This window comes from Equus caballus, chromosome 5, assembly GCF_041296265.1.
Source record: "Equus caballus isolate H_3958 breed thoroughbred chromosome 5, TB-T2T, whole genome shotgun sequence".
Lineage (NCBI taxonomy): Eukaryota > Metazoa > Chordata > Mammalia > Perissodactyla > Equidae > Equus > Equus caballus.
Window position 1 is genome coordinate 2232916 of NC_091688.1, and position 21373 is coordinate 2254288.

At 49.7% G+C, this 21373-nt stretch overlaps 1 protein-coding gene across 3 annotated transcripts in view; it reads right to left on the reverse strand.

Annotated features, from left to right (window-relative positions):
- The window catches only part of PM20D1 (peptidase M20 domain containing 1), a 38512-nt gene that overhangs the window by 15966 nt on the left and 1173 nt on the right, over positions 1 to 21373 (reverse strand). For all 3 annotated transcript variants that reach the window (XM_023640422.2, XM_070267611.1, XM_001490792.6), the window contains exons 2-12: positions 17212 to 17298; positions 15112 to 15344; positions 14370 to 14456; positions 12904 to 13037; positions 12488 to 12607; positions 11622 to 11697; positions 11309 to 11370; positions 10978 to 11056; positions 8822 to 8893; positions 2650 to 2818; positions 160 to 259 (exon numbers count right to left, since the gene is read on the reverse strand). In XM_023640422.2, the coding sequence (XP_023496190.2) occupies positions 160 to 259; positions 2650 to 2818; positions 8822 to 8893; positions 10978 to 11056; positions 11309 to 11370; positions 11622 to 11697; positions 12488 to 12607; positions 12904 to 13037; positions 14370 to 14456; positions 15112 to 15344; positions 17212 to 17298 (1219 nt within the window). The remainder of the gene's footprint in view (positions 1 to 159; positions 260 to 2649; positions 2819 to 8821; positions 8894 to 10977; positions 11057 to 11308; positions 11371 to 11621; positions 11698 to 12487; positions 12608 to 12903; positions 13038 to 14369; positions 14457 to 15111; positions 15345 to 17211; positions 17299 to 21373) is intronic.

Genomic DNA, 21373 nt, shown 5'->3' on the forward strand with positions numbered 1-21373 from the left:
AAGGAGGAAAGTTGGCCAGTTGGCTTCTACTGTGTCTCTACTTTGTGCAAACCTTGGCTCTCCTCCATTCTGTGGACTGTCAGGAGAACAGGCTGGGAAAGGGACAGGTCAGGTGCATCTCCTCTCCCCCCTATTATTAAACCTATTCCACTCACTCACCCATAGGAGCCCTGAGGCTGCAGGTAGACGGGGTTGAACCGGTAGATGCCAGTGGTAAGGTTCGTATAGTGTCTGCTGTCTGTGTTGCCAATGCAAATACCTAGAAAGGGAAGATGCAGAGGAATGGGGCTTCATGTGAGCAACCAAGACAAGGCAGTGGTGGGGGGTGGGCTGGCTGGAAAATTAAGCCCCCGGGTCACTAGAGAATAATGCCTGGACCCTCCTGGGAAGCTGCAGCTATGAATTTTTGTCCTTCAGGCTACCCATTCTCAAAACTTTACTAAAACACCATTTCAGCCAGAAACATGGCATTTTCTCCCAAGAACATTAGCGAGCTATCCCTTGAATGTACCAAAGCTAAGTGCCCTCTCTCTGTGGTGACCAGGGAGGCTGATATCTTCATTTCATATGTAGCCAGACTGTTTCAGAAATCTAGGTATCACTTCTTTATTGTCTGAGCTTTCTTGTATATCACCCTAGGTCAGAAATAAACACTCTCTGGGGAACTTTACTGCTGTAACATGCAATCTTCTTAGAGCAGAACATAATTTCCTGTTATTTTTGTCCTCTGGAGGATGACTGTCTTCCTAGAGTCAAACCTCAGGTTTGGAAAGTCCCATGATACTCTCGAATGTCCCACTCTCCTGAAGGTAGCAGGCTGCCACAGTCCCCAGCTGGCGCTGGGATTTGTCCTCAGTAGGAGTATTCTTTGGGAAAAGACCCCCTGGAGCATCAATTAAAGTATGGTGGTGGGGCCGGCCCCGTGGCCGTGGCCGAGTGGTTAAGTTCGCGTGCTCCGCTTCAGTGGCCCAGAGTTTTGCCAGTTCAAATCCTGGGCGCAGACATGGCACCGCTCATCAGGCCATGCTGAGGCAGCATCCCACATGCCACAGCTGGAAGGACCCACAACTAACAACACACAACTATGTACCAGGGGGCTTTGGGGAGAAAAAGGAAAAATAAAACCTTTAAAAAAATAAAATAAAATAAAATAAAGTGGGGTGGCATGATTTGCAATGGTAATTTGTTTTGTTCTACTTTCCACTCCTGGTTTTAAATGGATAATTAGGCCCTTCATAATTCCTTGCTTTAGGGATTTCTGCCAATTGATGTCTGCTTATCTTTTTTCCGTACAAGCCTAACTCTGTTGATGGGATTATGGCAGGTGCCCCAGAAGTGAGAGCGTAAAGGAGGGAGCCTTTGAGGGCCAAGAGAGAACAACTCTGGAACTGTGAGGGCCAGGATCCCTGGACGGTGGGGACCCAGGCCCTGCTCTGTGGCAGGAGTCCAAGGAAGTGGCAGACCTCAGAGGGGATGGCTGCCTGGTGTGTTCAGGGAGGATCTTAGGTTTAGAATCAAAGATCCACACCCCAGACAGGCCAGGGAATCAGTGTAAATCTTCAACCTGAAGTGACTTTGTGGCTGGGACAATGGATGTCTCAGAGGTAACCACAACAACCGATGACCACTGGCTAAGGGATCCCAATGCTACGTTGTTGCTTAAGACCCCGAGGGCCCAATCCAAGGTGGGGGCCATGGGGTGCTTGGAGACCTCAATAACATCTGAGGTTGAATTTCCTGAGGAGTGGGTCAGATTTAAGTTGATCGAAAAAAACAAGTCTGCTTTTTTCATGCCTGAGGAATTTGGAGATAACAGAATTTCACCCTAAGCTCTTTAAGGAGCCATGCCTAGCAAAGGGGCAGGTCCTAAGTAGGAGCTTAGAAAATAAGGGAATCCACAATTAAACCCACATAGAAGGAAACTGAACACAGGTCTTAATATCAGAGCATCTTCTCTTGACATCACAGACTGAAGAATCCCAAACTGTGGTCAGCCTTCATCTGGTGTCAGAATCCCCCAGGCTATTTGTTTAAAAGGTGATTCCTGGTTCCTCTCCAGACGTGGTTAACCCGAATCTTTGGGAGTGGGTCTAGGTAGTCTGCATTTTAATAAGCTCTCTAAATGATCCTCTTTCACTCTTAAATTTGAGAACCGCTGTCCACACAGCACAGATTTGGAAGGTATGGTGGAAGACTGGGGATAGGTCCCAGAGGTGCCGCTGCTGGGAGAGATGAAGGGAGTTGATGCCAACAGTAGAGCCAGGAGGCATGTCTGGGCTGCGGTTCAGAGGTCTGCTGCTGAGCTGGTGTCCTAGAACAGATCAGAACCAGACTGGGGGGAATGTGGCCCGCTCTGTGGCTCCTCCAGAGGAGGGGAAGCAGGGCCAACCCTCTCCTCCATACCAGAGTGGCTGGCCTGGGTTAAGCAAGGACCTGGGCTTGACTGACCTAATTTATTGTTTCTGCTCCTTTCCTGTTTGCTTTCTCACTTCCACTCGGAGGGGAAAATACAGTTCCAGTCCCATCAGGTGGGGAAGCAGCCAGCTGTTTCCAGGCTGAACAGCTGGGGTGGGGGTGGGGCAGTGGACACTGGAGAGGAAACAGGCACAGCCCCCACCTCCCTCCAGCCACAGCTGACGAAGTCATTACCTGGGACAACAATGTGGACCTCCGGGAAGACGGACTGGATGGTCTGGCAGAGCAGCTGGTAGCCGAAAGCCTGAGAGTCAGAGGGGCTGTTGGGCAGGGGGTCAACGGCATTCAGCACGTGGAACTGGACCCTGTCATCAGCCACAATGTTCTTGACGAGTTCTAGGACCTCAAGGGGGCAAACAGAGGGAGTTTGATTTCTTGCTCATCTGCTATCCAAGTACCATATGAATTTAAACAGTCCTGATTTCTCTCCAGCAAGGCAAGGCCCTGGTGTTGACAGAGACGCATTTTAGCACCAGGACCTCAATTTCAGCCGACTGACCATAGGAGACAGAAGAGCTAGGTCTTCCTGCGAAGCATCTACAGCATGGAAGATATAGGTTAATGTTCGGGGGCCTTGCCTCACAGCCAGGAGGCAGGTGGGGAAGTGGAAAATCAGGAAATTACGTATCCTTCCCCTTGGGTCGTGAACCACTGGCTGGGTGAAATCATAGAAGAAACAGCCGAATGGCAATTTCAACCACCTGGAGGCAGGGGGCTAGACGTGATGACTTCACTTCAACCTGGGACAGTCTCAGACAGGTGATGAAAGGGTCACACACTGTCTTCCCCTCTCTGGACATCCCTGCTTCCTGTTTGTAACCAACTGCACCAGAGCCAGGAAGATGAGCTCAGAGACACAAAGTGAGGAGCTGAGGGACTGCATTTGTCACCCACTAACTGCCCCGGGGAACTCTAGGGTGGGTTTGGATGCATTTAACTGTTTTTCCAAATTGTTTTTCTCCCTTTTGTTATGTTAAGGAGATGCAATCACCAATCTCCACGAACCAGACCAAGCCTCACCACTGTGACCTTTGCTTTTGCCTTATGTTTAAGGCTAAGATCTCTCCAGGAGGAGCTTAGGCTTTATTACCATCACCTGCAGTGTGTGTGGAAGCATTTCCCAACTGAGCCTGTGCAAGCCAACACCCACCTCTCCCTTTCGAATATTCATTTCCTATCCAAAATAAAAGGTCCCTGCTTCCCTTTGTTTGGGGACACCATGACTCTGGAAACGATTCCTCGTGGTCTCCTGTTTGCTGCAAATACGCTTTACTTTGTGAGACAACCACTTCTGGTGGAGAGTCTGATTTAACTCACCAGGAGGGAACCCACTTTGGTTTTGGTAACAGATTCAAGTTTTCTCTTTGGCTCCTTTCCTCAGGAAAGTACCTGAGGAAGCTCCTAGAAAATTCAGTCTGACATGACTAGAGCTGAATCCAGCCAAAGTCCTGGTCTGAGGCAGGATGTAGAGCAGACACTGAGGATCAGGTCCCACACAGCCATGTGGGACTGGCCCAGAAGCTTGGCTTACGTTGGCCCCTCAAAGCCACCCAGCCACCAAGGGAAAGCCCCAGCACAGTCTCAACCCATCTGATCAGCAGGTGCCTTGTACTGCCTCTGCCCTAGACAGGGGAGCATCCCACGGGGGACATTATCTCAAGAGTACTCCTTTTGGGTCAGTGTCCCCTCGAAGCATGCTAGGAGCTGAGTCTGGAAAGGAAATGAGGGCTCCTACTTCTGGCTTAGACACCACCATTTGAGCCAAACCAAATCCCCTGCTGCTGGATTGGGGGGAGGTCAACTCACTCATGAGAGCTTATCTTCACTCTAGCACTTACGTTCCAAATACTGTGATGTAAGAATTATATATAATTTTGATATATTCTAGACCCACTGGGACGTTCCTGAAGTCATTTCCTATAAGGTGAGTTGGGACTGTGCCCTCTGCCCCAAATTACTTACTGCCCCCAGAAATTCAAGAGGCACACAAATTGCACCCTCCTCAGTGAGAGGCCACAAGAGCCCGTTTCCCACTAGCTGCTGGCCAGGTCCTGCCTCTAGGGCAGAGCTGTCTCTACCTCATTTCTATATTTCCAGCACCAAGAACATAAAAGGCATGAAATTTAAAAGATGTGAACCAATCAAAATAACAGGAGTTTTCTCACTAAGTAACTTGCCCAGGGTTACACAGCAGTATGGCTGAGCTGGGTATCTGAACCCGGTCGGTCTGACTTCACAAGGACAAGGCGTAACTGCTTCCAAGGTACCTATAGGTTGAGATGGTGAGGAGTAGAGCCAGAAAGAGGGCGGAGTTTGAAGGAAGAGTATTTGAAGAATACTGAATTTGAAAGAAGGATATGAAATGGATGGAGAAAAGGCAAAAGGCAGTCTGAGAATGGAAAGGGGCACACAAAAACCGAGGAGTGACGCCAAACTTTGTGCCTTGGACAGCCGCTTACTGTTGTGTGACCTCGGGCAAGCTCCTTAACCCCTGTGCTCATCTGTTAACCTGTGGATAATAGCAGCATCTACCTGGTGAGCGGTCGTGACCACTACTGGAATATATGCGACATGCCTAGGCAGCGCCTGGCACAGAGAAAAGGCTCAATAAATGTCAGCCGTTACTTGTTTTGAAGAGGGGGGCACCCTGGGTAGTGATCAGAGGCACAAGGATGAGACCAGGAGGAGGGACTTGTCAACGGTACGAGGGACGTCTAAGGTCACTTTAGAGCACATTGAGCTCTCTCTCCTCTGAGCTCCCACAGCCCTTATAGCACACGCCCACACCATTATGTTAGTCTCTGTTTCCTCTTTAGATATATTTTCCTCTCAAGTGACTGGTAAATTTGTTGAAGGCAAGGACAATGGATACTTAAAAATTGGTAAGGTCTTTAGAATGATAAATCCAGCTTGTCCTGCTGTGAGGCTGCTCATTAGAACATCCACGGCAGCTAGCAGCCCACCTGTGCTTGTAAACTTCCAGCGGCAAGGAGCTCACCCTCCTGTGCCATATGCCATCCCACCTTTGAGCAACTCGGTTATGAATGTCATCCTTATAACAAACTGAGATATGGCTTCCTGTCGCATCTGACCCCTCTCGTTTTTTTGTTTTGATATTATATATACTCTACAGGATATAACATAGTACTAGACACATCATAAATGCTCAGCAGAATCTCACCTTTGTCGAAATTAGAGGGCTGTGCTCTTGCTGCCTGGATGCTGTTCCCCAGGTCTTTGCTCCTCCTCAGGTCTCAGTATAAACGCCTTCTCAGAGAGCAGCCCACTGTTCCACCCCCACCCCACAACCACCTTGTGACACACCATCCTATGGTTTTCTTTATGGTACTCATCTCTTAAAAAATCGCCTTGTTCATTTGTTTCATTACTTGCTTAGTGCTGTCTTCCCTGCTAGAATGTAAGTGCCATTAGAATGCGAATCTTGACCGTCTTGTTCACCATTTTCCCAAGTGCTTAGAAGCACTTAGAATGTCTAGCCCACAGTAGCCACTTAGTGAATGAACAAATCAAGGAAGGAAGGACTCTTCTGTACAATATGCTAGACAGGTGGGCATCCAGCCTCCGAGGAGCTCATTACCATCCAAGGTGCCATATTCCAAAACTCCCCTTTAAGGGGGGGGGGGGGGGCTCATCTTAAGCACCTCCCAGCGGCCTAATTTGTACTCCTTGAGGCCCATTCAGAACAAATCTTCCTTTCCACATAGTAGCCTATTCCATTTCTGAAGACTCTTGCTCCTCATAGGCAGGTGCTGGAGACCTAGTGAGATGCACGACATGAGGGAGACCAGGTAAAGACGGAGGAACAGGATTCTGGGAGCCGTTTATGTGCCCACCAGATCCAGCCCAAGGCTCTGCAGCCTCTGCCGGCAGAGCAGCAGGGAGTGTCCCTGATTCGTGGCACTGGGCACGAGGGAGAGGAGTGATGAGGACAAAGGGGCGCTGTGCGTCCGGGATCATGGAGGCTTTCCATTCTTCACTGGGGCAGGGGGGCAGGATGGCCCAGGGACTCCAGGGATCTCATCAGACAGACAGGGAAGGAAGGCCGCTGTTGCCGGGGACTAGAGGAGGGAAGAGTGCCAGCACCTGGGGAGATGAAAGCCCCGGCTCGTGGAAAACAGGCCTTGGAAAGGGCATGGAGTTGGGAGTGAGGCTGGAAAAACACTGGTGGAAAGACGCTCAATGAGGGAAACTGAGTGATTTCCTGGCCCCATGAGCCCAGGGAGAGCACAAAGGTTGGCGCTCGATGAAAAGCAGCAGAGCACAGGGCTCCCACTGGTCCCAGGCCCTGCGAATGCCTGTTCTCCTCCCTGCGCTGCAACGAGGGGTGTGCCTCCCACCCTGTGTGAGGACAAACAAAACCCTCCATGGGGAACGGCTGAGGGAGAAGGGACCAGAGTCTAGGTGTGGCTGGCCAGAGACTCAGGAAACCCCTCCTGCCCGGAGCCCTGCTTCGTCCTTGAGCGCATTCTCCCTCGGACAGAAGTCGGGTGGGCTCTTTTGATCATGCTGTGAAGGATTAGATTCACCTTTTGAATTCTTCTTAGCTTACCTGATGTTTAAAGGAGCTGCTCTTTCCTGTAGATGCCAAACATTCTGTATAACTTCTACTCACCCCTTGGATTTCAGCTCAAATGTCACTTCGTCAGGGAAGCCTGGCCTGACCCCACACAAGGTCTGGTCGGTCCCTTGTTATAGTCTCTAACAGCACCTGTCCCTTTTCCTATAGTCTCTAAAGGCACCATCCCCTTGTCATAGGACTTAAGTTCATTTTAATAATTTTTAAATTGATGTTTGTAGCAGACTACTGCAAGGCTGTGCTCAACCCTCTCCTCTCCTCATTTTTAACTTTTTTTTTTTGAGGAAGATCAGCCCTGAGCTAACATCCACCGCCAATCCTCCTCCTTTTGCTAGGGAAGACTGGCCCTGAGCCAACATCCGTGCCCATCTTCCTCTACTCTATGTGGCACGCCTACCGCAGCATGGCCCGACAAGCGGTGCGTAGGTCCGCACCCGGGATCCAAACTGATGAACCCTGGGCCACCGAAGCAGAACGTGAGCACTCAACCGCTGTGCCATCGGGCCAGCCCCACTCTCCTCTCCTAATTGCACACGTCCTTCACATGGGATTTTATTGACTCTAGAGGTTTCAATTCTGTTAATAACTCTCTAGCCTCTACCTCCAGTTCATTCTCTCTCTGGACCTGAGGTACTTATAATTGCCTATTAATATATTCTAAGTGTCTTGATCTTCTAAACTATCATGTTTCTCTGCGAACTTGTTCTTCTTTCCGAACTCCCGAACTTGCTTAAAGGCATCAGCACCTGGCCAACTACCCGGGTTAAAACCCCTAGAGTCATCCTGCCCTCACCCCCCATCTGTCACACATCACGCCCTGAGCCCTCTCCCACACCTCTGGCAGGTGCCCCCGTCACCACCCCATGTCTACCACCTCCACTCAGACCTTCATGCCCACTGCCTGAGACGCTGCAACCGCTTCCTAACTGTCTCTTCCCGCCCCAGCTCTTCCTCTGCATTGCCACCAGTGCTGTCCCCCTAGAAGCAAATCTGAGCACAGCATAGCCCTGTTTGGAGACCGTCACAGTTCCCTCCTGTCCACAGATCAGATCTCCAACTCCTCAGCGTGGCACCAAGGCCTTGATCCGCTTTCATCTCCCATCACTTCTCCCCAGTTTATCCTACTCTTTAGAGGATACTCCTTATCCTTACTTTAGCCTTACTCTGACTGCCTTACTTCTAGAAAAGTGCTATTTGTCTTTTAAGTCCCAGCTGAAATTTCTAGTGGTCAGAAGACTTTCTTGACCCTCAGAGGTAGCATCAGTCCCCTTCCTTGCACTGGTCCTACGGTAATTTGTTCATCCCAATTGTTACGATCAGTGTGGTGGCTAGAAGCACAGACTCTGGAACTGGACTCCTAGAAGTGCTGTCCTGGGCACGTTCCTTACCTGCACTGTTGATGTGTGCCTCTGTTTTCCCTGTGAAAGGGGGAGAACACAGCTCCTACGTCATAGGGTGGCTGTGGGGATTCTATGAGTGTGTGTCTACCTTAGAACAGCCCCCAACGCCCAGCAAGCCCACTGTGTGTGTTTGCCCCTAGCATTCATGTCCCATCCGCACCCCGCGAGACTCCAAGTTCCTGAAACCAGAGATGGCCCACCCTGGCCAAGTACCCGGCACACGAAGACTCTGAAAAGTGCTGGCTGAGCAAATGAGAGACCGGGCCAGCCCTGGGATTGCAGCTACACCAAGGTCCCCAGGGCCACCCTTCCTGATGCTGGACTAGTTGTCGGGACATATGGCACGTACCTGCTGGACTGTCTGTGCAGGGTGAATCCGGAAGTTGACTGTAGCCTGGGCCACCGAGGGGATGACGTTCACCTAGAGAGAGAAGCACAAACTCTGGCCTGATCCAATCTCAAGTCCCCTACACCCGAGCCCTGCCCAGGAAACGTCAACTACCACCAGAAGGAGGGAAGGAAGCAATCTGATTTAAAGGTCCTGGGCTTACTTGTTTCAGCCTGCCCCTTGGCTTCCTTCTCTGGGCCCTTCCCATGTGGTTATGTTCAGAGCTAGAGGTCTGTCTCTGCTTCAGGCCAGACCTTCAGGCTTCTGGGAGCTGGAGGGGGTCACAGAGAGCTGCTCAGAGCAGAAGTGCTTTCTCTGACCACCCAGACGTCTGTTTCGGCACCGTGCAGGGCCATTGGCAGTCTTCCATGTGCGCTCTTTCCCAGGGTCCCCAGCGGTCAGTGTTAGTGCCCTCTGGACAGGGCACCCAGAGCCTCTGCAGTCCCCCATGATGGCATGTTTGATCCCTGAGGGGGATGATGGTGCTGGTGGTGGTTTCTCATGTCCAGCTGTGAAATTTGACTCTGCCTGGCCTGACTAGGAAGAACCCAGGACTAACTGGAGAAGAGAGTTAAGCTATGAAGGGATTTTTCCTCAGAGGCCATGAGAGAACCGAGTCCTCAGTTGCATGTCTTTCTTTGAAGTGGTATGCTGCAAAAAGGCACCGGACTACGAATAGGAGAACTGGGCTGTTACAAATTAGCTGTGTGGTTTTGAATAATTACCACCTTTTTGTGCCTCTGTTTTTCAACTGGCAATTGGAGCAATAACGCTCACAGAGCTGTCAGGTGGATCAAGCGGAGGAACAAATGGGAAAGCACTCTGGATAGATAAAAGCACCATTCCAACGCAAGGACACAGTACGATTATTTTGGTGAACACTCTAGGCAGCTGGTGAAGACGGCTTGGGCCTGGCTGACACTGGACACTCCAGTTACGCCGGGAATTAATTCTGAGGCACCAATCACGTGTACTCAACCTGGGCTCCAGATCACCAGATGTCCAAAGGCCACGGTGTGTTCTAGGTCAGTGTGCTCCTCGAAGCGGGGCTGGTAGTACTGGTAGTAACAGGAATGGTCTCACTCCTTTCAAGATCTGAGAGAGACCAGGTCCAGGCTAACGAGTGTGGCTGTGGCTTGTTCCTTTAAACAGAGATGTCCCTAAGTGGGCAATCCAACTGGAAGTAGACCAATTTGCTGAAAAGCAGTTCTTGGAATAAAAATTTTCCGTGTTGATTCCCCTGAAACTTATTTCTATGCAAGTAAGCCTCATATAGAATTTACATTTTCTAAGGCCACTCAATATTTAGTGTATTTCGGGAGAGGACAATGTGTATATTTTAAGTGTGGTATAGATCACAAACATTCTAGATTTTATAAATGGCAGGTAAGTTTCTCTCTTTCAATTCAGCATAACACTAGGGGAAAATACATTAATCATTCATTAAATTTGTTAGGTAGACAAATCTTTCAAAATATGAGAAAGAATAATAAAAAGATCCTTGGTGGTAGAAAGGTTAGAAACCTTTAGTCTACATGACCAAAATGCTAGGTAAATACATAACACGTTGAATGAGTATTAACTCCCAAATAACTCCTCCTCCTGACACTAGTATAATGGTTGTTTTGCTTTTTTGTGTGTGTGAGGAAGACTGGCCCTGAGCTAACATCCATGCCCATCTTCCTCTATTTTATTTGTGGGACGCCTACCACAGCATGGCTTGCCAAGCAGTGCCATGTCCGCACCCGGGATCCGAACCAGTGAACCCTGAGCCACCAAAGCGGAGCGCACAAACTTAACCGCTACGCCACTGGGCTGGCCCGTAATGGTTGTTTTCTGGAAGGAGTACAGACCCGAAGAACCTGAGGGGGCTGTGAACCCCATACATTACACATATACAAAATCTGGCCAGCAATTTCAGAGGTTCTGTAGACCTCAGCTAGAACACTTGTTCTTGAGGGTTAACCAACTGATGACAGAGGACAGTTCAGCTCTGGGCCTTCCTATTACTCAAACTGTAAGCAGAGGAGGAAGGAGGAGCCAGAGATAAAGCCAAAGGATGGAGGTGTAGGTGGGCATCGAGGAAAAGGTGTCTGGGAGGAACCAGGCAATGTTACCTTGATCCCTGCCTTGAACATGGTGACTGCTGTGGTGGTCCTGACCAGTGCGCTGGTTATCTTATTCCTCTCCATTAACCTAAAGCAAAAGGACTAAGGTCAGATGTTAGGAAGAACTGTCTAATATGCAGAAAGAACTGATTGGAGGATCACCCACTTCCCTGAACCTTGGAGAGCTTTAAGACTAGGAGGGACATCCTAGAGATGAATTAGATATAGTGCCTTGTGGCTGAGGGACAGTTAGTCAGGCCCAGGTAAGCCAAAGTGAGGGGCCGAGGGGCTGGGGAAATTTGGGGTGGGGGACGTGAGGGAAAGAAAGACAAAACTTTACCTGCTAACAAGGGGCCGAAATAACCACAGGTTGCTCAGGACTATATTGATAGGGAAGGGAAACTGGAAGGGAAAGAACCAGGTCAGTAAGACGTCAGAGGGGTCAGTACGAGATGACCACTGTACCCGAGGCCTGGGTCTCTCCCTGCTTGAGATCTCCCTTGGGTCTTGGCTCCGCCACTGGACGGGAATAGGTCACAGAAGGCAGAGCACTGTGAACCTAGGGCCTTTTCATTACTCTAAAGGCTACTTCTCTGACACTCTTTCTTCCTCTTCTACAGCTGATCAGGAGCCGGCAAGACTCTTTCCCACACCTCATCTGCCAGCTGCTGCAATGCCATCTTCAATGGCCCGCCTCCAAACATGTTTGGCATTGGCGTCTGCTCCAGTCTGGAAGAGAAATGACGTTCTCAAGACTTACCTAACCCCAGTCAAAGATCACGGTCTGAAGAGAAGGAGGGAGAGAGGATGTTGCAACAGGCCTGGCCAGGACATCTCCCACTCACCTCTCTATCACCTCTACCAACCCAACCACTCCAAGATCTCAAGGCACAAGCTGGACCACCTCTTCTCCACCAGCAGGAGCTATCCCTGTCTACCAATCCGAGTTAGCGCACCCTCCTCTCATGGCACCTCCCACACTGTGGCAGAACTGTGAGTTCCTGGAGGAGAGAGATTGCTCTCCCCCACCGTACATCACGGGGCACAGAGCCCCGAACACGGTAGATGGTCAGCTAAATATTTAACTGAATAAAGATAGTTCTTCTTCCCACTTTATAAGAAAACCCAGGCAGAGGTGAGCTCCACTGTCACAGACCCTGCTGTCCTCACCCACAGCCAGCTGCCTTTACTTGTCTTTCTTCTTTTGCGGGGGCAGGTGGAAAAGTCACACAACTCTGCCCGTCATAGCCATTTTCGATTTCTGACTCCTGTTCTGCACTTTGCACTCCTCCAGCTACCTGATCCAGCTTTCCCCTGCTGGTCTTGCCTGCCATGTGGACACATCCCCTGCTGTGTCTCCCCGTTGCCTGGGTGCTGCAGCCCTCTCCTCCCTGAGGCCCCACCATGGCTTCTCAGCCAGCTTCAGGGCGGGAAGCTTAGCCTCTTCAAAGTCAAAGTGAGAAAGTGCCAGGTCTTCCACGGTGAGTCTGGCAAGGGAGCAGGGCCGGGAGCCGCTTACCGGCTGACAGCAGCTGCGAGGATGCCAATGCTTGTCTCCTCTGGAGGAGCTGAAGAGTGGCCTGGAGTCATGTTCACTTGCAGCTCGAGGTTAAGCATACCCTTCTCTGAGACGGCAACCCTGCAGGAGAGGATCAGAGAGGGCCCTCCTGACTTCTTCCTGCCCTGAATTATGCCATGGCCCACAGGCCCGTCTGCACAGTGGTCTAGGGGGCTGGGAGATCGGCTTCATGCCGCTTAAAAATATCTAGACTAGAGGAGGAAGGGACGGGGGAGCCCAAACTTGGCTGAAGCTCAGTGACTAAAGCAAGAGGAATTAAAAGAAGCTGTCTCAGCATAGCTCACAGATCCCAGGCTGCTGTCATCTCACATGGGGTGAGAATGCCTTCCAGGTGGGAGACAGCGTGCTTTACTCACATGGCAAAGGGCTTCTTGAGGTTGGGAACGAGACCATCTAGGATGAAGCTACCCTCGTCCACGATGAAGGCCAGCTGGATGCCCCTCGCCTGTAGCAGGGCTGAGATCTTCTGAGCTCCATTCGCCCCTGACACCTGCAGACATGGCCCCCAAAGCCACAGTCCTTCTCAGCCAGACCTCCAAAGACAGCTAGTGGACCCCTTCAGCTTAGCAAGGGGCTCCAGAACCGCGCCGCCCAGTCTCCTTCCTGCGGGACAGGGTCGTAGACAATCCTGCCTCACCTAGAATCCTAGAATGTCAGAGCTGTAAGACCCTTCATTTCACAAATGAAGAAACTGGGACTAGGAGAATGAAATGACTTTCCCAGGGTCAAAGTAAGTGGCGTCACTGGAAATAAAACACATTCATTGAGCTGTCTGTTAATTCTCTTTCCATCACACCAGTGTTTCTCAAGGTGTAAACTGATGGCCCACCTGCGGGCCTCTGATATATCAGGGAGTTTGTCAAAAATTCAGGTCTACGCAAATCACTAAGTGAAAGAAGACAATATGAAAAGGCTACACACTGTCTGATTCCAACTATGTGACATTTTGGACAAGGAAAAACTATGGAGACAGTAAAAAGACGCGTGGCTGCCAGGGTCCGGGAGAAGGAGACGGATGAACAGAGCACAGAGGGTTTCAAGGTCAGTGAAAATACTCTGCATGATACCATAATGATAGATACATGTTGTTATACACTTATGCAAACCCACAGAACACGGGCCGGCCTGGTGGTGCAGCGGTTAAGTGCACGTGATCTACTTCAGCGGCCCAGGGTTCCCCGGTTCGGATCCCAGGTACGGACACAGCACCGCTCGGCACACCATGCTGTGGCAGGCGTCCCACGTATAAAGTAGAGGAAGATGGGCACCGATGTTAGCTCAGGGCCAGTCTTCCCCAGCAAAAAGAGGAGGACTGGCAGCAGATGTTAGCTCAGGGCTAATCTTAATCAAAAAAAGAAAAGATAAGAAAAAAAAAAACCCATAGAACATACAACACCAAGAGTGAACCCTAATGTAAACTATGGACTTTGGGGGATGATGATGTGTCAATGTAGTTTCATCAGTTGTAACAAATGTACCACTCTGGCGGGGGATGTTGATAATGGGGGAAGGCTATGCACGTATGCGGGTAGGAGGTATAAGGGAAATCTCTATACCTTCTTCTCAATTTTGCTGTGAACCGAAAACTGCTCTAAAAAAGTAAAACCCTTTAAAAACAAATTCAGATCTAGGGCCCAGGGCCCAGGAATCTGCATTATGGTCAAGGGCCTTAGATGGTTGGCACACAAATACACACAGAAGTCAGCAGACCACACCACATCCTGGAGACCCTGCAGCTGGGGAGCAAACTGGACTAGGGTGAAGCCCTCCCCCCACCACCAACAGGGGTCCCAGAGATAGACGTGGGGTGAACAGGCTCCACCTCTTCATCATGGCCCAGAGCAATGAAGAAGGACCTTCGGGGGACGTAGCTTCTGATCAGCAGGAGCTCCAAGGCCTGCAGAATTGCCTGTGGGACAGAAGCACAACAGAAGAGGGGAAAGGCTTATTATCTAAGTGGGGACACCAGGGCATCAGAAACATTCAGCTGCCTGCATCAGGGCTGGTGGGACTAGGATCAGACAGACTCTCTTTATTTTTATTTATTTATTTTTTTGCGAGGAAGATTGGCCCTGAGCTAACATCTGTGCCAATCTTCCTCTATTTTGCATGTGGAACGCCACCACAGCATGGCTTGATGACCAGTGTGTAGGTCCCCGCACAGGATCCAAACCCGCAAACCCTGGGCCACTGAAGCAGAGCGCGTGAACTTAATGACGACACCACTGGACCGGCCCCCAGATAGAGTCTTTACAGAGAACAAATTCATAGGGTCCTGGGGGAGAGGATGTAGGGAAGCACAGCTCTGCATAAAAACTTTCACTACCTGGAGAAAACATAACTTTATCAATGTCAGAGCTGGGAAGGTCCCTGGGGATCATCTACTCTAATGCCTACTGCATCGTTGAGAAATCAAGGTCCAGAAAAGGAAGCGAGAGGCTGACGGCTGGAGCCCACATCTCCTAGAGCTAAAGCTCATTCTACATAGCCTCCTGCCTCCCAGGGGTCAGCCAACTGCCCCCATCCTGAGGGCCCCAAGGCAGAGGGAACACGGCATTTCAGACCATGACAGAGTTCTTGTTGTCCAGTGTGCCTCGACCATAGATGAAGCCATCACGCTCCAACCCAGAGAACGGGGGCACCTCCCAGCCTTCATCAGGGGCAGGCACCACGTCAATGTGAGCCAGCAGCATGTAGGGCTGCAAGTTGGGGTCCGAGCCTTGGACAGTGAACAGGTGGCTGTACTCTCCCACGACTTCATGCTGGATAAAGCTGGTTTTGAAAACTGTAGGAAAGACTAGAGGCAAAGGGATAAAAAGCAGGGAGAGAAAGCCAGATTTAACAGTTTCCTTCGGTTTTCTTACCATTTGATGAAAAGTGCCTTTTTTTGCTGAGGAAGATTTTCCCTGAGCTAACATCTGTTGCCAATCTTCCTCTTTTTTGTGTCAGCCACCACCACAGCATGGCCACTGACAGACAAGTGTTATAGGTCTGCTCCTGGGAACCAAACTTGGACCACTGAAGCAGAGTGCCACAAAACTGACCTCTAGGCCACCAGGGCTGGCCCCATTTTTTTCATTTTTAAACATGCAGCCTCCTTTAGGAAGCCCTCTGGGACAAAGCCAGACTGATTTGTGATTTGCCCAGATGACCGTGGAATTCCTCTTCCCTGTATTTTCATGTGCTGTAACTATGTACTAACATGCACATCGGGACGCAACCACTATGACAGTCAATAGCTCAAGATCTGGCTTTGTCCAACCTGTAACATGTTAGCACAAATACACGTTACAAGGCTGTGCAGACTACGGGTGTGTTAAATTTTGAGCATAGTAGGCCCCAGTATCCAACCACCAACCAAACATGACTCTTAAATGTATTAAAAAAATTAGAGATATTTTTCTCACAAAAAACTGTTGGGGGGCCATCCCGGTGACAGAGTGGTTAAGTTCACATGCTCAGCTTTAGTGGCCCGGGGTTCGCAGGTTTGGATCCTAGGCATGGGCCTACGCACCTCTCAGCAAGCCATGCTGTGGCAGTGTTCCACATACAAAAAATACAGGAAGATGGGCACATATGTTAGCTCAGAAAGAAGGAAGATTTGCAACAGATGTTAGCTCAGGACAAATCTTCCTCACCAAAAAAAAAAAAAAGTTTGGGTTACATGGAGATAAAAGATTGTTCTGTCTAGCACAAGGACACACTTCTCTGTGCAGGTGTAGATGTTCCCAGGGTCAACAATTCGGGTTACAGATAGGTCTTAACACAGGTGGCCTTAACTATATAGGAGAAAGAACTTTTATTTCTCTCTGGGCTTTGTTGGAAGAATCCAAATACCTCTGTGGATACCTGAACAAAAACCGCAAGAAGAAAATGCTTTTATCTCGTCCGCCAGCTTCTCTAGTTTACTGTCACTGTATATTGATTTCCCTGTTTGTAAAGATTTCCAGCCCGGCCTCAGCCTGGTGCTGGGGACGGACCCCAGATCCACCCAGCCCAGAGCGTTAGAGCAGGGCTACCTGCCGCGCTGCGCCTGACAGCTGGGAAGTGGCTGTTTCTCATTTGATTTAGGAAGATGGCCTCACTACTGCCCAGGAGTTTTTCATGGCGGGGGCGGGAGGCTGTTCCAAGTCTCCTTGTTTTCCCTCGACCCATCGTTCCTCAGCTCCTGGGTGGTGGGGCGAGGGCAGAAGACTGAAGTGACAGCTCCCAGTCACTGCCCGGCAGCTCAGAAACATGCCGGTGATGAACCTTCAGCAGGGCCTGCGCAGGCGGGGGGCCTGGGTGCGTGTACAGAGGGAGGGCAGGGAGGAGCATGGGCCTTGTTCTGGAAACTTGCACAGGAAGAAGGAATTCTTAGTCCTACCTTTTGATTATATCATATTTATCAACCGACGCATATTTAGGACAAAGATTGGGAGAGTTCAGACTCCAGCCCAACAGCTGCATGCCTTAGTTCTTCAAAGAGCAAATTCAGAGTTTGTAGTCTGCCTCCATTCTCACTCCTGGATGCTCCCTTCTGTACCCCCTCACTACAGACGCACTCAAAATAGGCCCGTGGGAATTAGACTGCCCACTGCTCAGTCACAAAATAACCTTTATCGCCTTGTAAAAGAATCGTGTCCGCATGCTACCTCCCACCCCTTCCACAGCTTGTGGCTAACCTTCATGGATGTATTCTCCAAACTCAGCCAGGGCTGTCGTGTTGAACTCGTTGGGGCTGAAAGACACTGTTGGAATCTGGATAGCACCTGTCAGAGTCAGATCGTCAGAGACGCAAGATTGCAGATGATAACAACCACTGGTTTTCCCACAGCCCTCTGCGCAGAAGTAGTTCTTTTGCATTCACTATCTTATTGCGGAGGGCAAAACCACCCCGTGAGACAGGCACTGCTGTCTTCCCTAATTCAAAGGAGGGAAACAAACTTAGAGAGGTCAGGCGAGCTGCTCAAGACGGTCCAGAAACAAGCAGCAGAACCGAGATTTAAACCCAAGTCTTTGGGGTTTATTTAGGCTGATATGGTTATCTTTTTTTTCATTTCAATTTTCTTTTAATTGGTAACACTTCCACTCTCTCTCACTCTTTTTTTTAAAGATTGGCACCTGCGCTAACATTCTGTTGCCAATCTTTTTTTGTTTTTCTCCTCCCCAGAGCCCCCCGGTACATAGTTGTATGTTCTAGTTGTGAGTGCGTCTGGTTGAGCTATGTGGGACGCCGCTTCAGCATAGCCCAATGAGCGGTGCCACGTCCGCGCCCAGGATCCGAACCAGAGAAACAGGTTTCGCCGAATCGGAGCGCTCCATCTTAACCACTTGGCCATGGGGGCCGGCCCCTAGGCTAATATGGTTCTTAAAGATAAAGCCCAACAAAAGATATGAATCAGTATTCGCAAAGAAGGGACACTGACTAACAAGACGCTGAGCCTCACTAGGATCAGGAACACAAGAAAATAATAAGGTAACACTTTACATCTAACAAGATATGTAAAACTGACAAGGATTTTAAACTGACAAGAATTATAAAACTGAAAGAATTATAAAAACAGATAATATCAAGTATTGGCAAAGATGCAGGGAAACAGAATCCTTTATCACATTGAGATCTGAATAGCAACTGGTGCTGCCATCACAAAGAATAACCAGGCAGGACTATAATTTACTGCACCTTACCGTCTCCTCCTGAGCGTGTATACTCAAGTCAATATAGGAAATTATATCCTAATCACTGTTATTGTCAGCCCCCAAGCTCTCAGTCACTCCCCCTCATTTAGAGGAGTTTAGCTCCTGGCTCCTGTCACTAACACTATGAAGGCAGTACCTGAGGGTTACTGTAAAAATTGGCGACTATCCTAATGACTTAAGTGGTTGACCCGTGCCCATGTAAAATTTATATATTAGAGACAGAGTCAGGAAGGAATGGATTAATTCATTCTCCATCACCCTCAGGCTTAAGGTACTGATTCCCTTCAAGCTGAATGCCACGATTTGCCCCATAGAGTAGCCATGGGCAGCAAACGTGGATTCATACAGCTGTCCAAGAAAGTTCCCGATGGAGAAGTGAATTTAGATCCATCCTTGAAAAAGAGAAAAGCACAAGGAAAAAAGGGCACTGACCAGAACTCGAGCTCACAAGCCGATGAAGCAACACACCCTGACGCGAGATCCCCTCAAGCCAGATCCCCTGCATCCCTTGTACACCTTCCCTATTCTGCCTGGCAGTAACAGGTGCCTGGTGAATGGTCCCCGAGGGAAAAGAACTTTAAGAGAGATGAAAGAAAAGGATCCATTACCTTGAAAATTCCCCCTGAACCTAGGGCAGCGTCCTACCCGTTGTTCCTCCTGTGGGGTTCCTATAGCAAGGGGTGATGGGGGCGTCCCCTGGCATTGCATCCCTTGTATACCTTCCCTGTTATGCCTGGCAGTAACAGGTGCCTGGTGAATGGTCCCCGAGAGAAAAGGAGCCATTACCTTGAAAATCCCCCCAATGGGGTTCCTGTAACAAGGGATGATGGGGGCATCCCTTGCATATCTTCCCTAATCTGCCTGGCAGTAATAGGTGCCTGGTGAATGGTCCCAGAGAGAAAAGGATAGAGAAAAACAGTGAGGAATTTTCCACCAGTCTGGGGGACATTCTACCCAATTGCATCCTGGAGCCATTCTCCCAAGAAGGGGTTCCCATACTCAACCAAAGGTTAGAGTTTGGTGCTTTCCTTGAACCAGAGTCCCGATTGGGACTTTCCCACGGTTTGGAGTGTGGTCAGGAGCCATAGGGAGGGATACCACTCCAGCCTTGGGAAAGGAAACCTGCCATGGGAGTCTTGGAGATTGGCGACTATCCTAATGACTTAAGTGGCTGACCTGTGCCCATGTAAAATTTATATATTAGAGACAGAGTCAGGAAGGAATGGATTAATTCATTCTCCATCACCCTCATGCTTAAGGTACTGATTCTCTTCAAGCTGAATGCCATGATTTGCCCCATAGAGTAGCCATGGGCAGCAAACGTGGATTCATACAGCTGTCCAAGAAGGTTCCCAATGAAGAAGTCAATTTAGATCCATCCTTGAAAAAGAGAAAAGCACAAGGAAAAAAGGGCATTGACCAGAACTCAAGCTCACAAGCCGATGAAGCAAGATCTCCTGAAGCAACATCCCCTGACGCCAGATCCCCTGAAGCAAGATCCCTGTACGGGCCACCAGAAATGATGCGGGGTTGGTGAGCCGAGAAGTCGAAAGAAAGATTTCTTGGACTCTCAAGGTCTGGCAGTAGTGCTCTTTTATTCAGAGAACAGTGTGGAATAGCATGAGGACAGGACCAATGGGCAGTAAAGAGCTGCTGCTGCGTGGGGACACGACCCACGGGCAGGAGCTGCTGCTGCGTGGGGACACGACCCACGGGCAGGAGGTGCTGCTGCGTGGGGACACGACCCACGGGCAGGAGGAGCTGCTGCTGCCGCTGCAAACAAGGGTTGATGGGGCCGGCCTGGTGGCGCAGCAGTTAAGTTTGCACGTTCCGCTTCTTGGAGGCCTGGGATTCACTGGTTTGGATCCTCGGTGAGGACATGGCACCGCTTGGCATGCCACGCTGTGGTAGGCATCCCACATATAAAGTAGAGGAAGACGGGCATGGATGTTAGCTCAGGGCCAGTCTTCCTCAGCAAAAAGAGGAGGACTGGTAGTTAGCTCAGGGCTAATCTTCCTCAAAAACAAAACAAAACAAAAACAAAAACATGGGTTGAGAGTAGGGCTAAATTTAAGGCATAGGTATGTGAGTTATCTCTTTACAAGACAAGGGAAAGAATATGTAAAAAGAGTTGTTAAAATGGTATCAGGGCAGGTGGGGTCTGGTTATTGGGTGGTCCTATAACTTTAGATAAGAATCAAACCAGATCAAGTAAATGGCAGAAGCCACCACCTTAAATATTATCTTTAGCTAAAGACAAAGGAGGACATTGGTGGTGGGGGGAGTCAGCTACATGAGGTTACCAGACAAGCACAACAAGCAAGACTTAAGTCCTTGCCGTCCCCATTAAGAGTTTCTAGAGATAAGGTCATCCCCCCTTCCCCCTGGTGCAGAGAGGGAGACACCCCCCACAGATGGAGACTTCCCTCACAAATGCAAATATCTCTCATCAAAGGGCAAGCAAATTCCACTCCTCAGAGCCTCCTTCTCATCTGCAGTTTTTAACAGTAACCAGCCTAAAATAATCCTCATCATAAACCACCATCCCTTTGAGGACCCCAAGGAGCACATCGGCCTGGGATGCGGCACGAATGGGGCTCTGTGTGTCTGGTGTGCAGAGAGTGGGCTGACTCCTTCGGACGGCCCAGCAGACCAAGGCCAGCTACTTGGGCCCATGGCGCCTGGGAAGGGGTGGACTTTGGAGCTCCCAAACCAGCTCCTCAGTCCTAAATAGGCTCACCTTCTCCTACCCAGATGTTTCAGTTCCTCAACTGCCAACAGGCTCAGGCCTTGGGGCCGTGAAGGCCTTACACTCTTGTTCAAGAGTTCCACTGTCAAATGTGACCACCACTGGGAGGGGAGACACAATGAATTATGAGAATATCTCACCAGACAGCTAACCAAAAACACAGTGGAACAAATGCCTCCAGGGCAGCTTGAAGTCAAGGGAGGGCCTCTGAAGGAAAAACTTACTTCTGTACTCAGTTTTGCTAAGGATCAACCTACACCATAGACCATAAGCCAAGGTCAAAACAGATTAAATAAACCACCTACATGAGAGGCAGAGGCGAGAGCTGAGCTCAGGTTCTGCCCCTGCTAAGAGTTGCAAGCCATGCTGTTAGGAGTTCCCTACTTTAGGGTCCT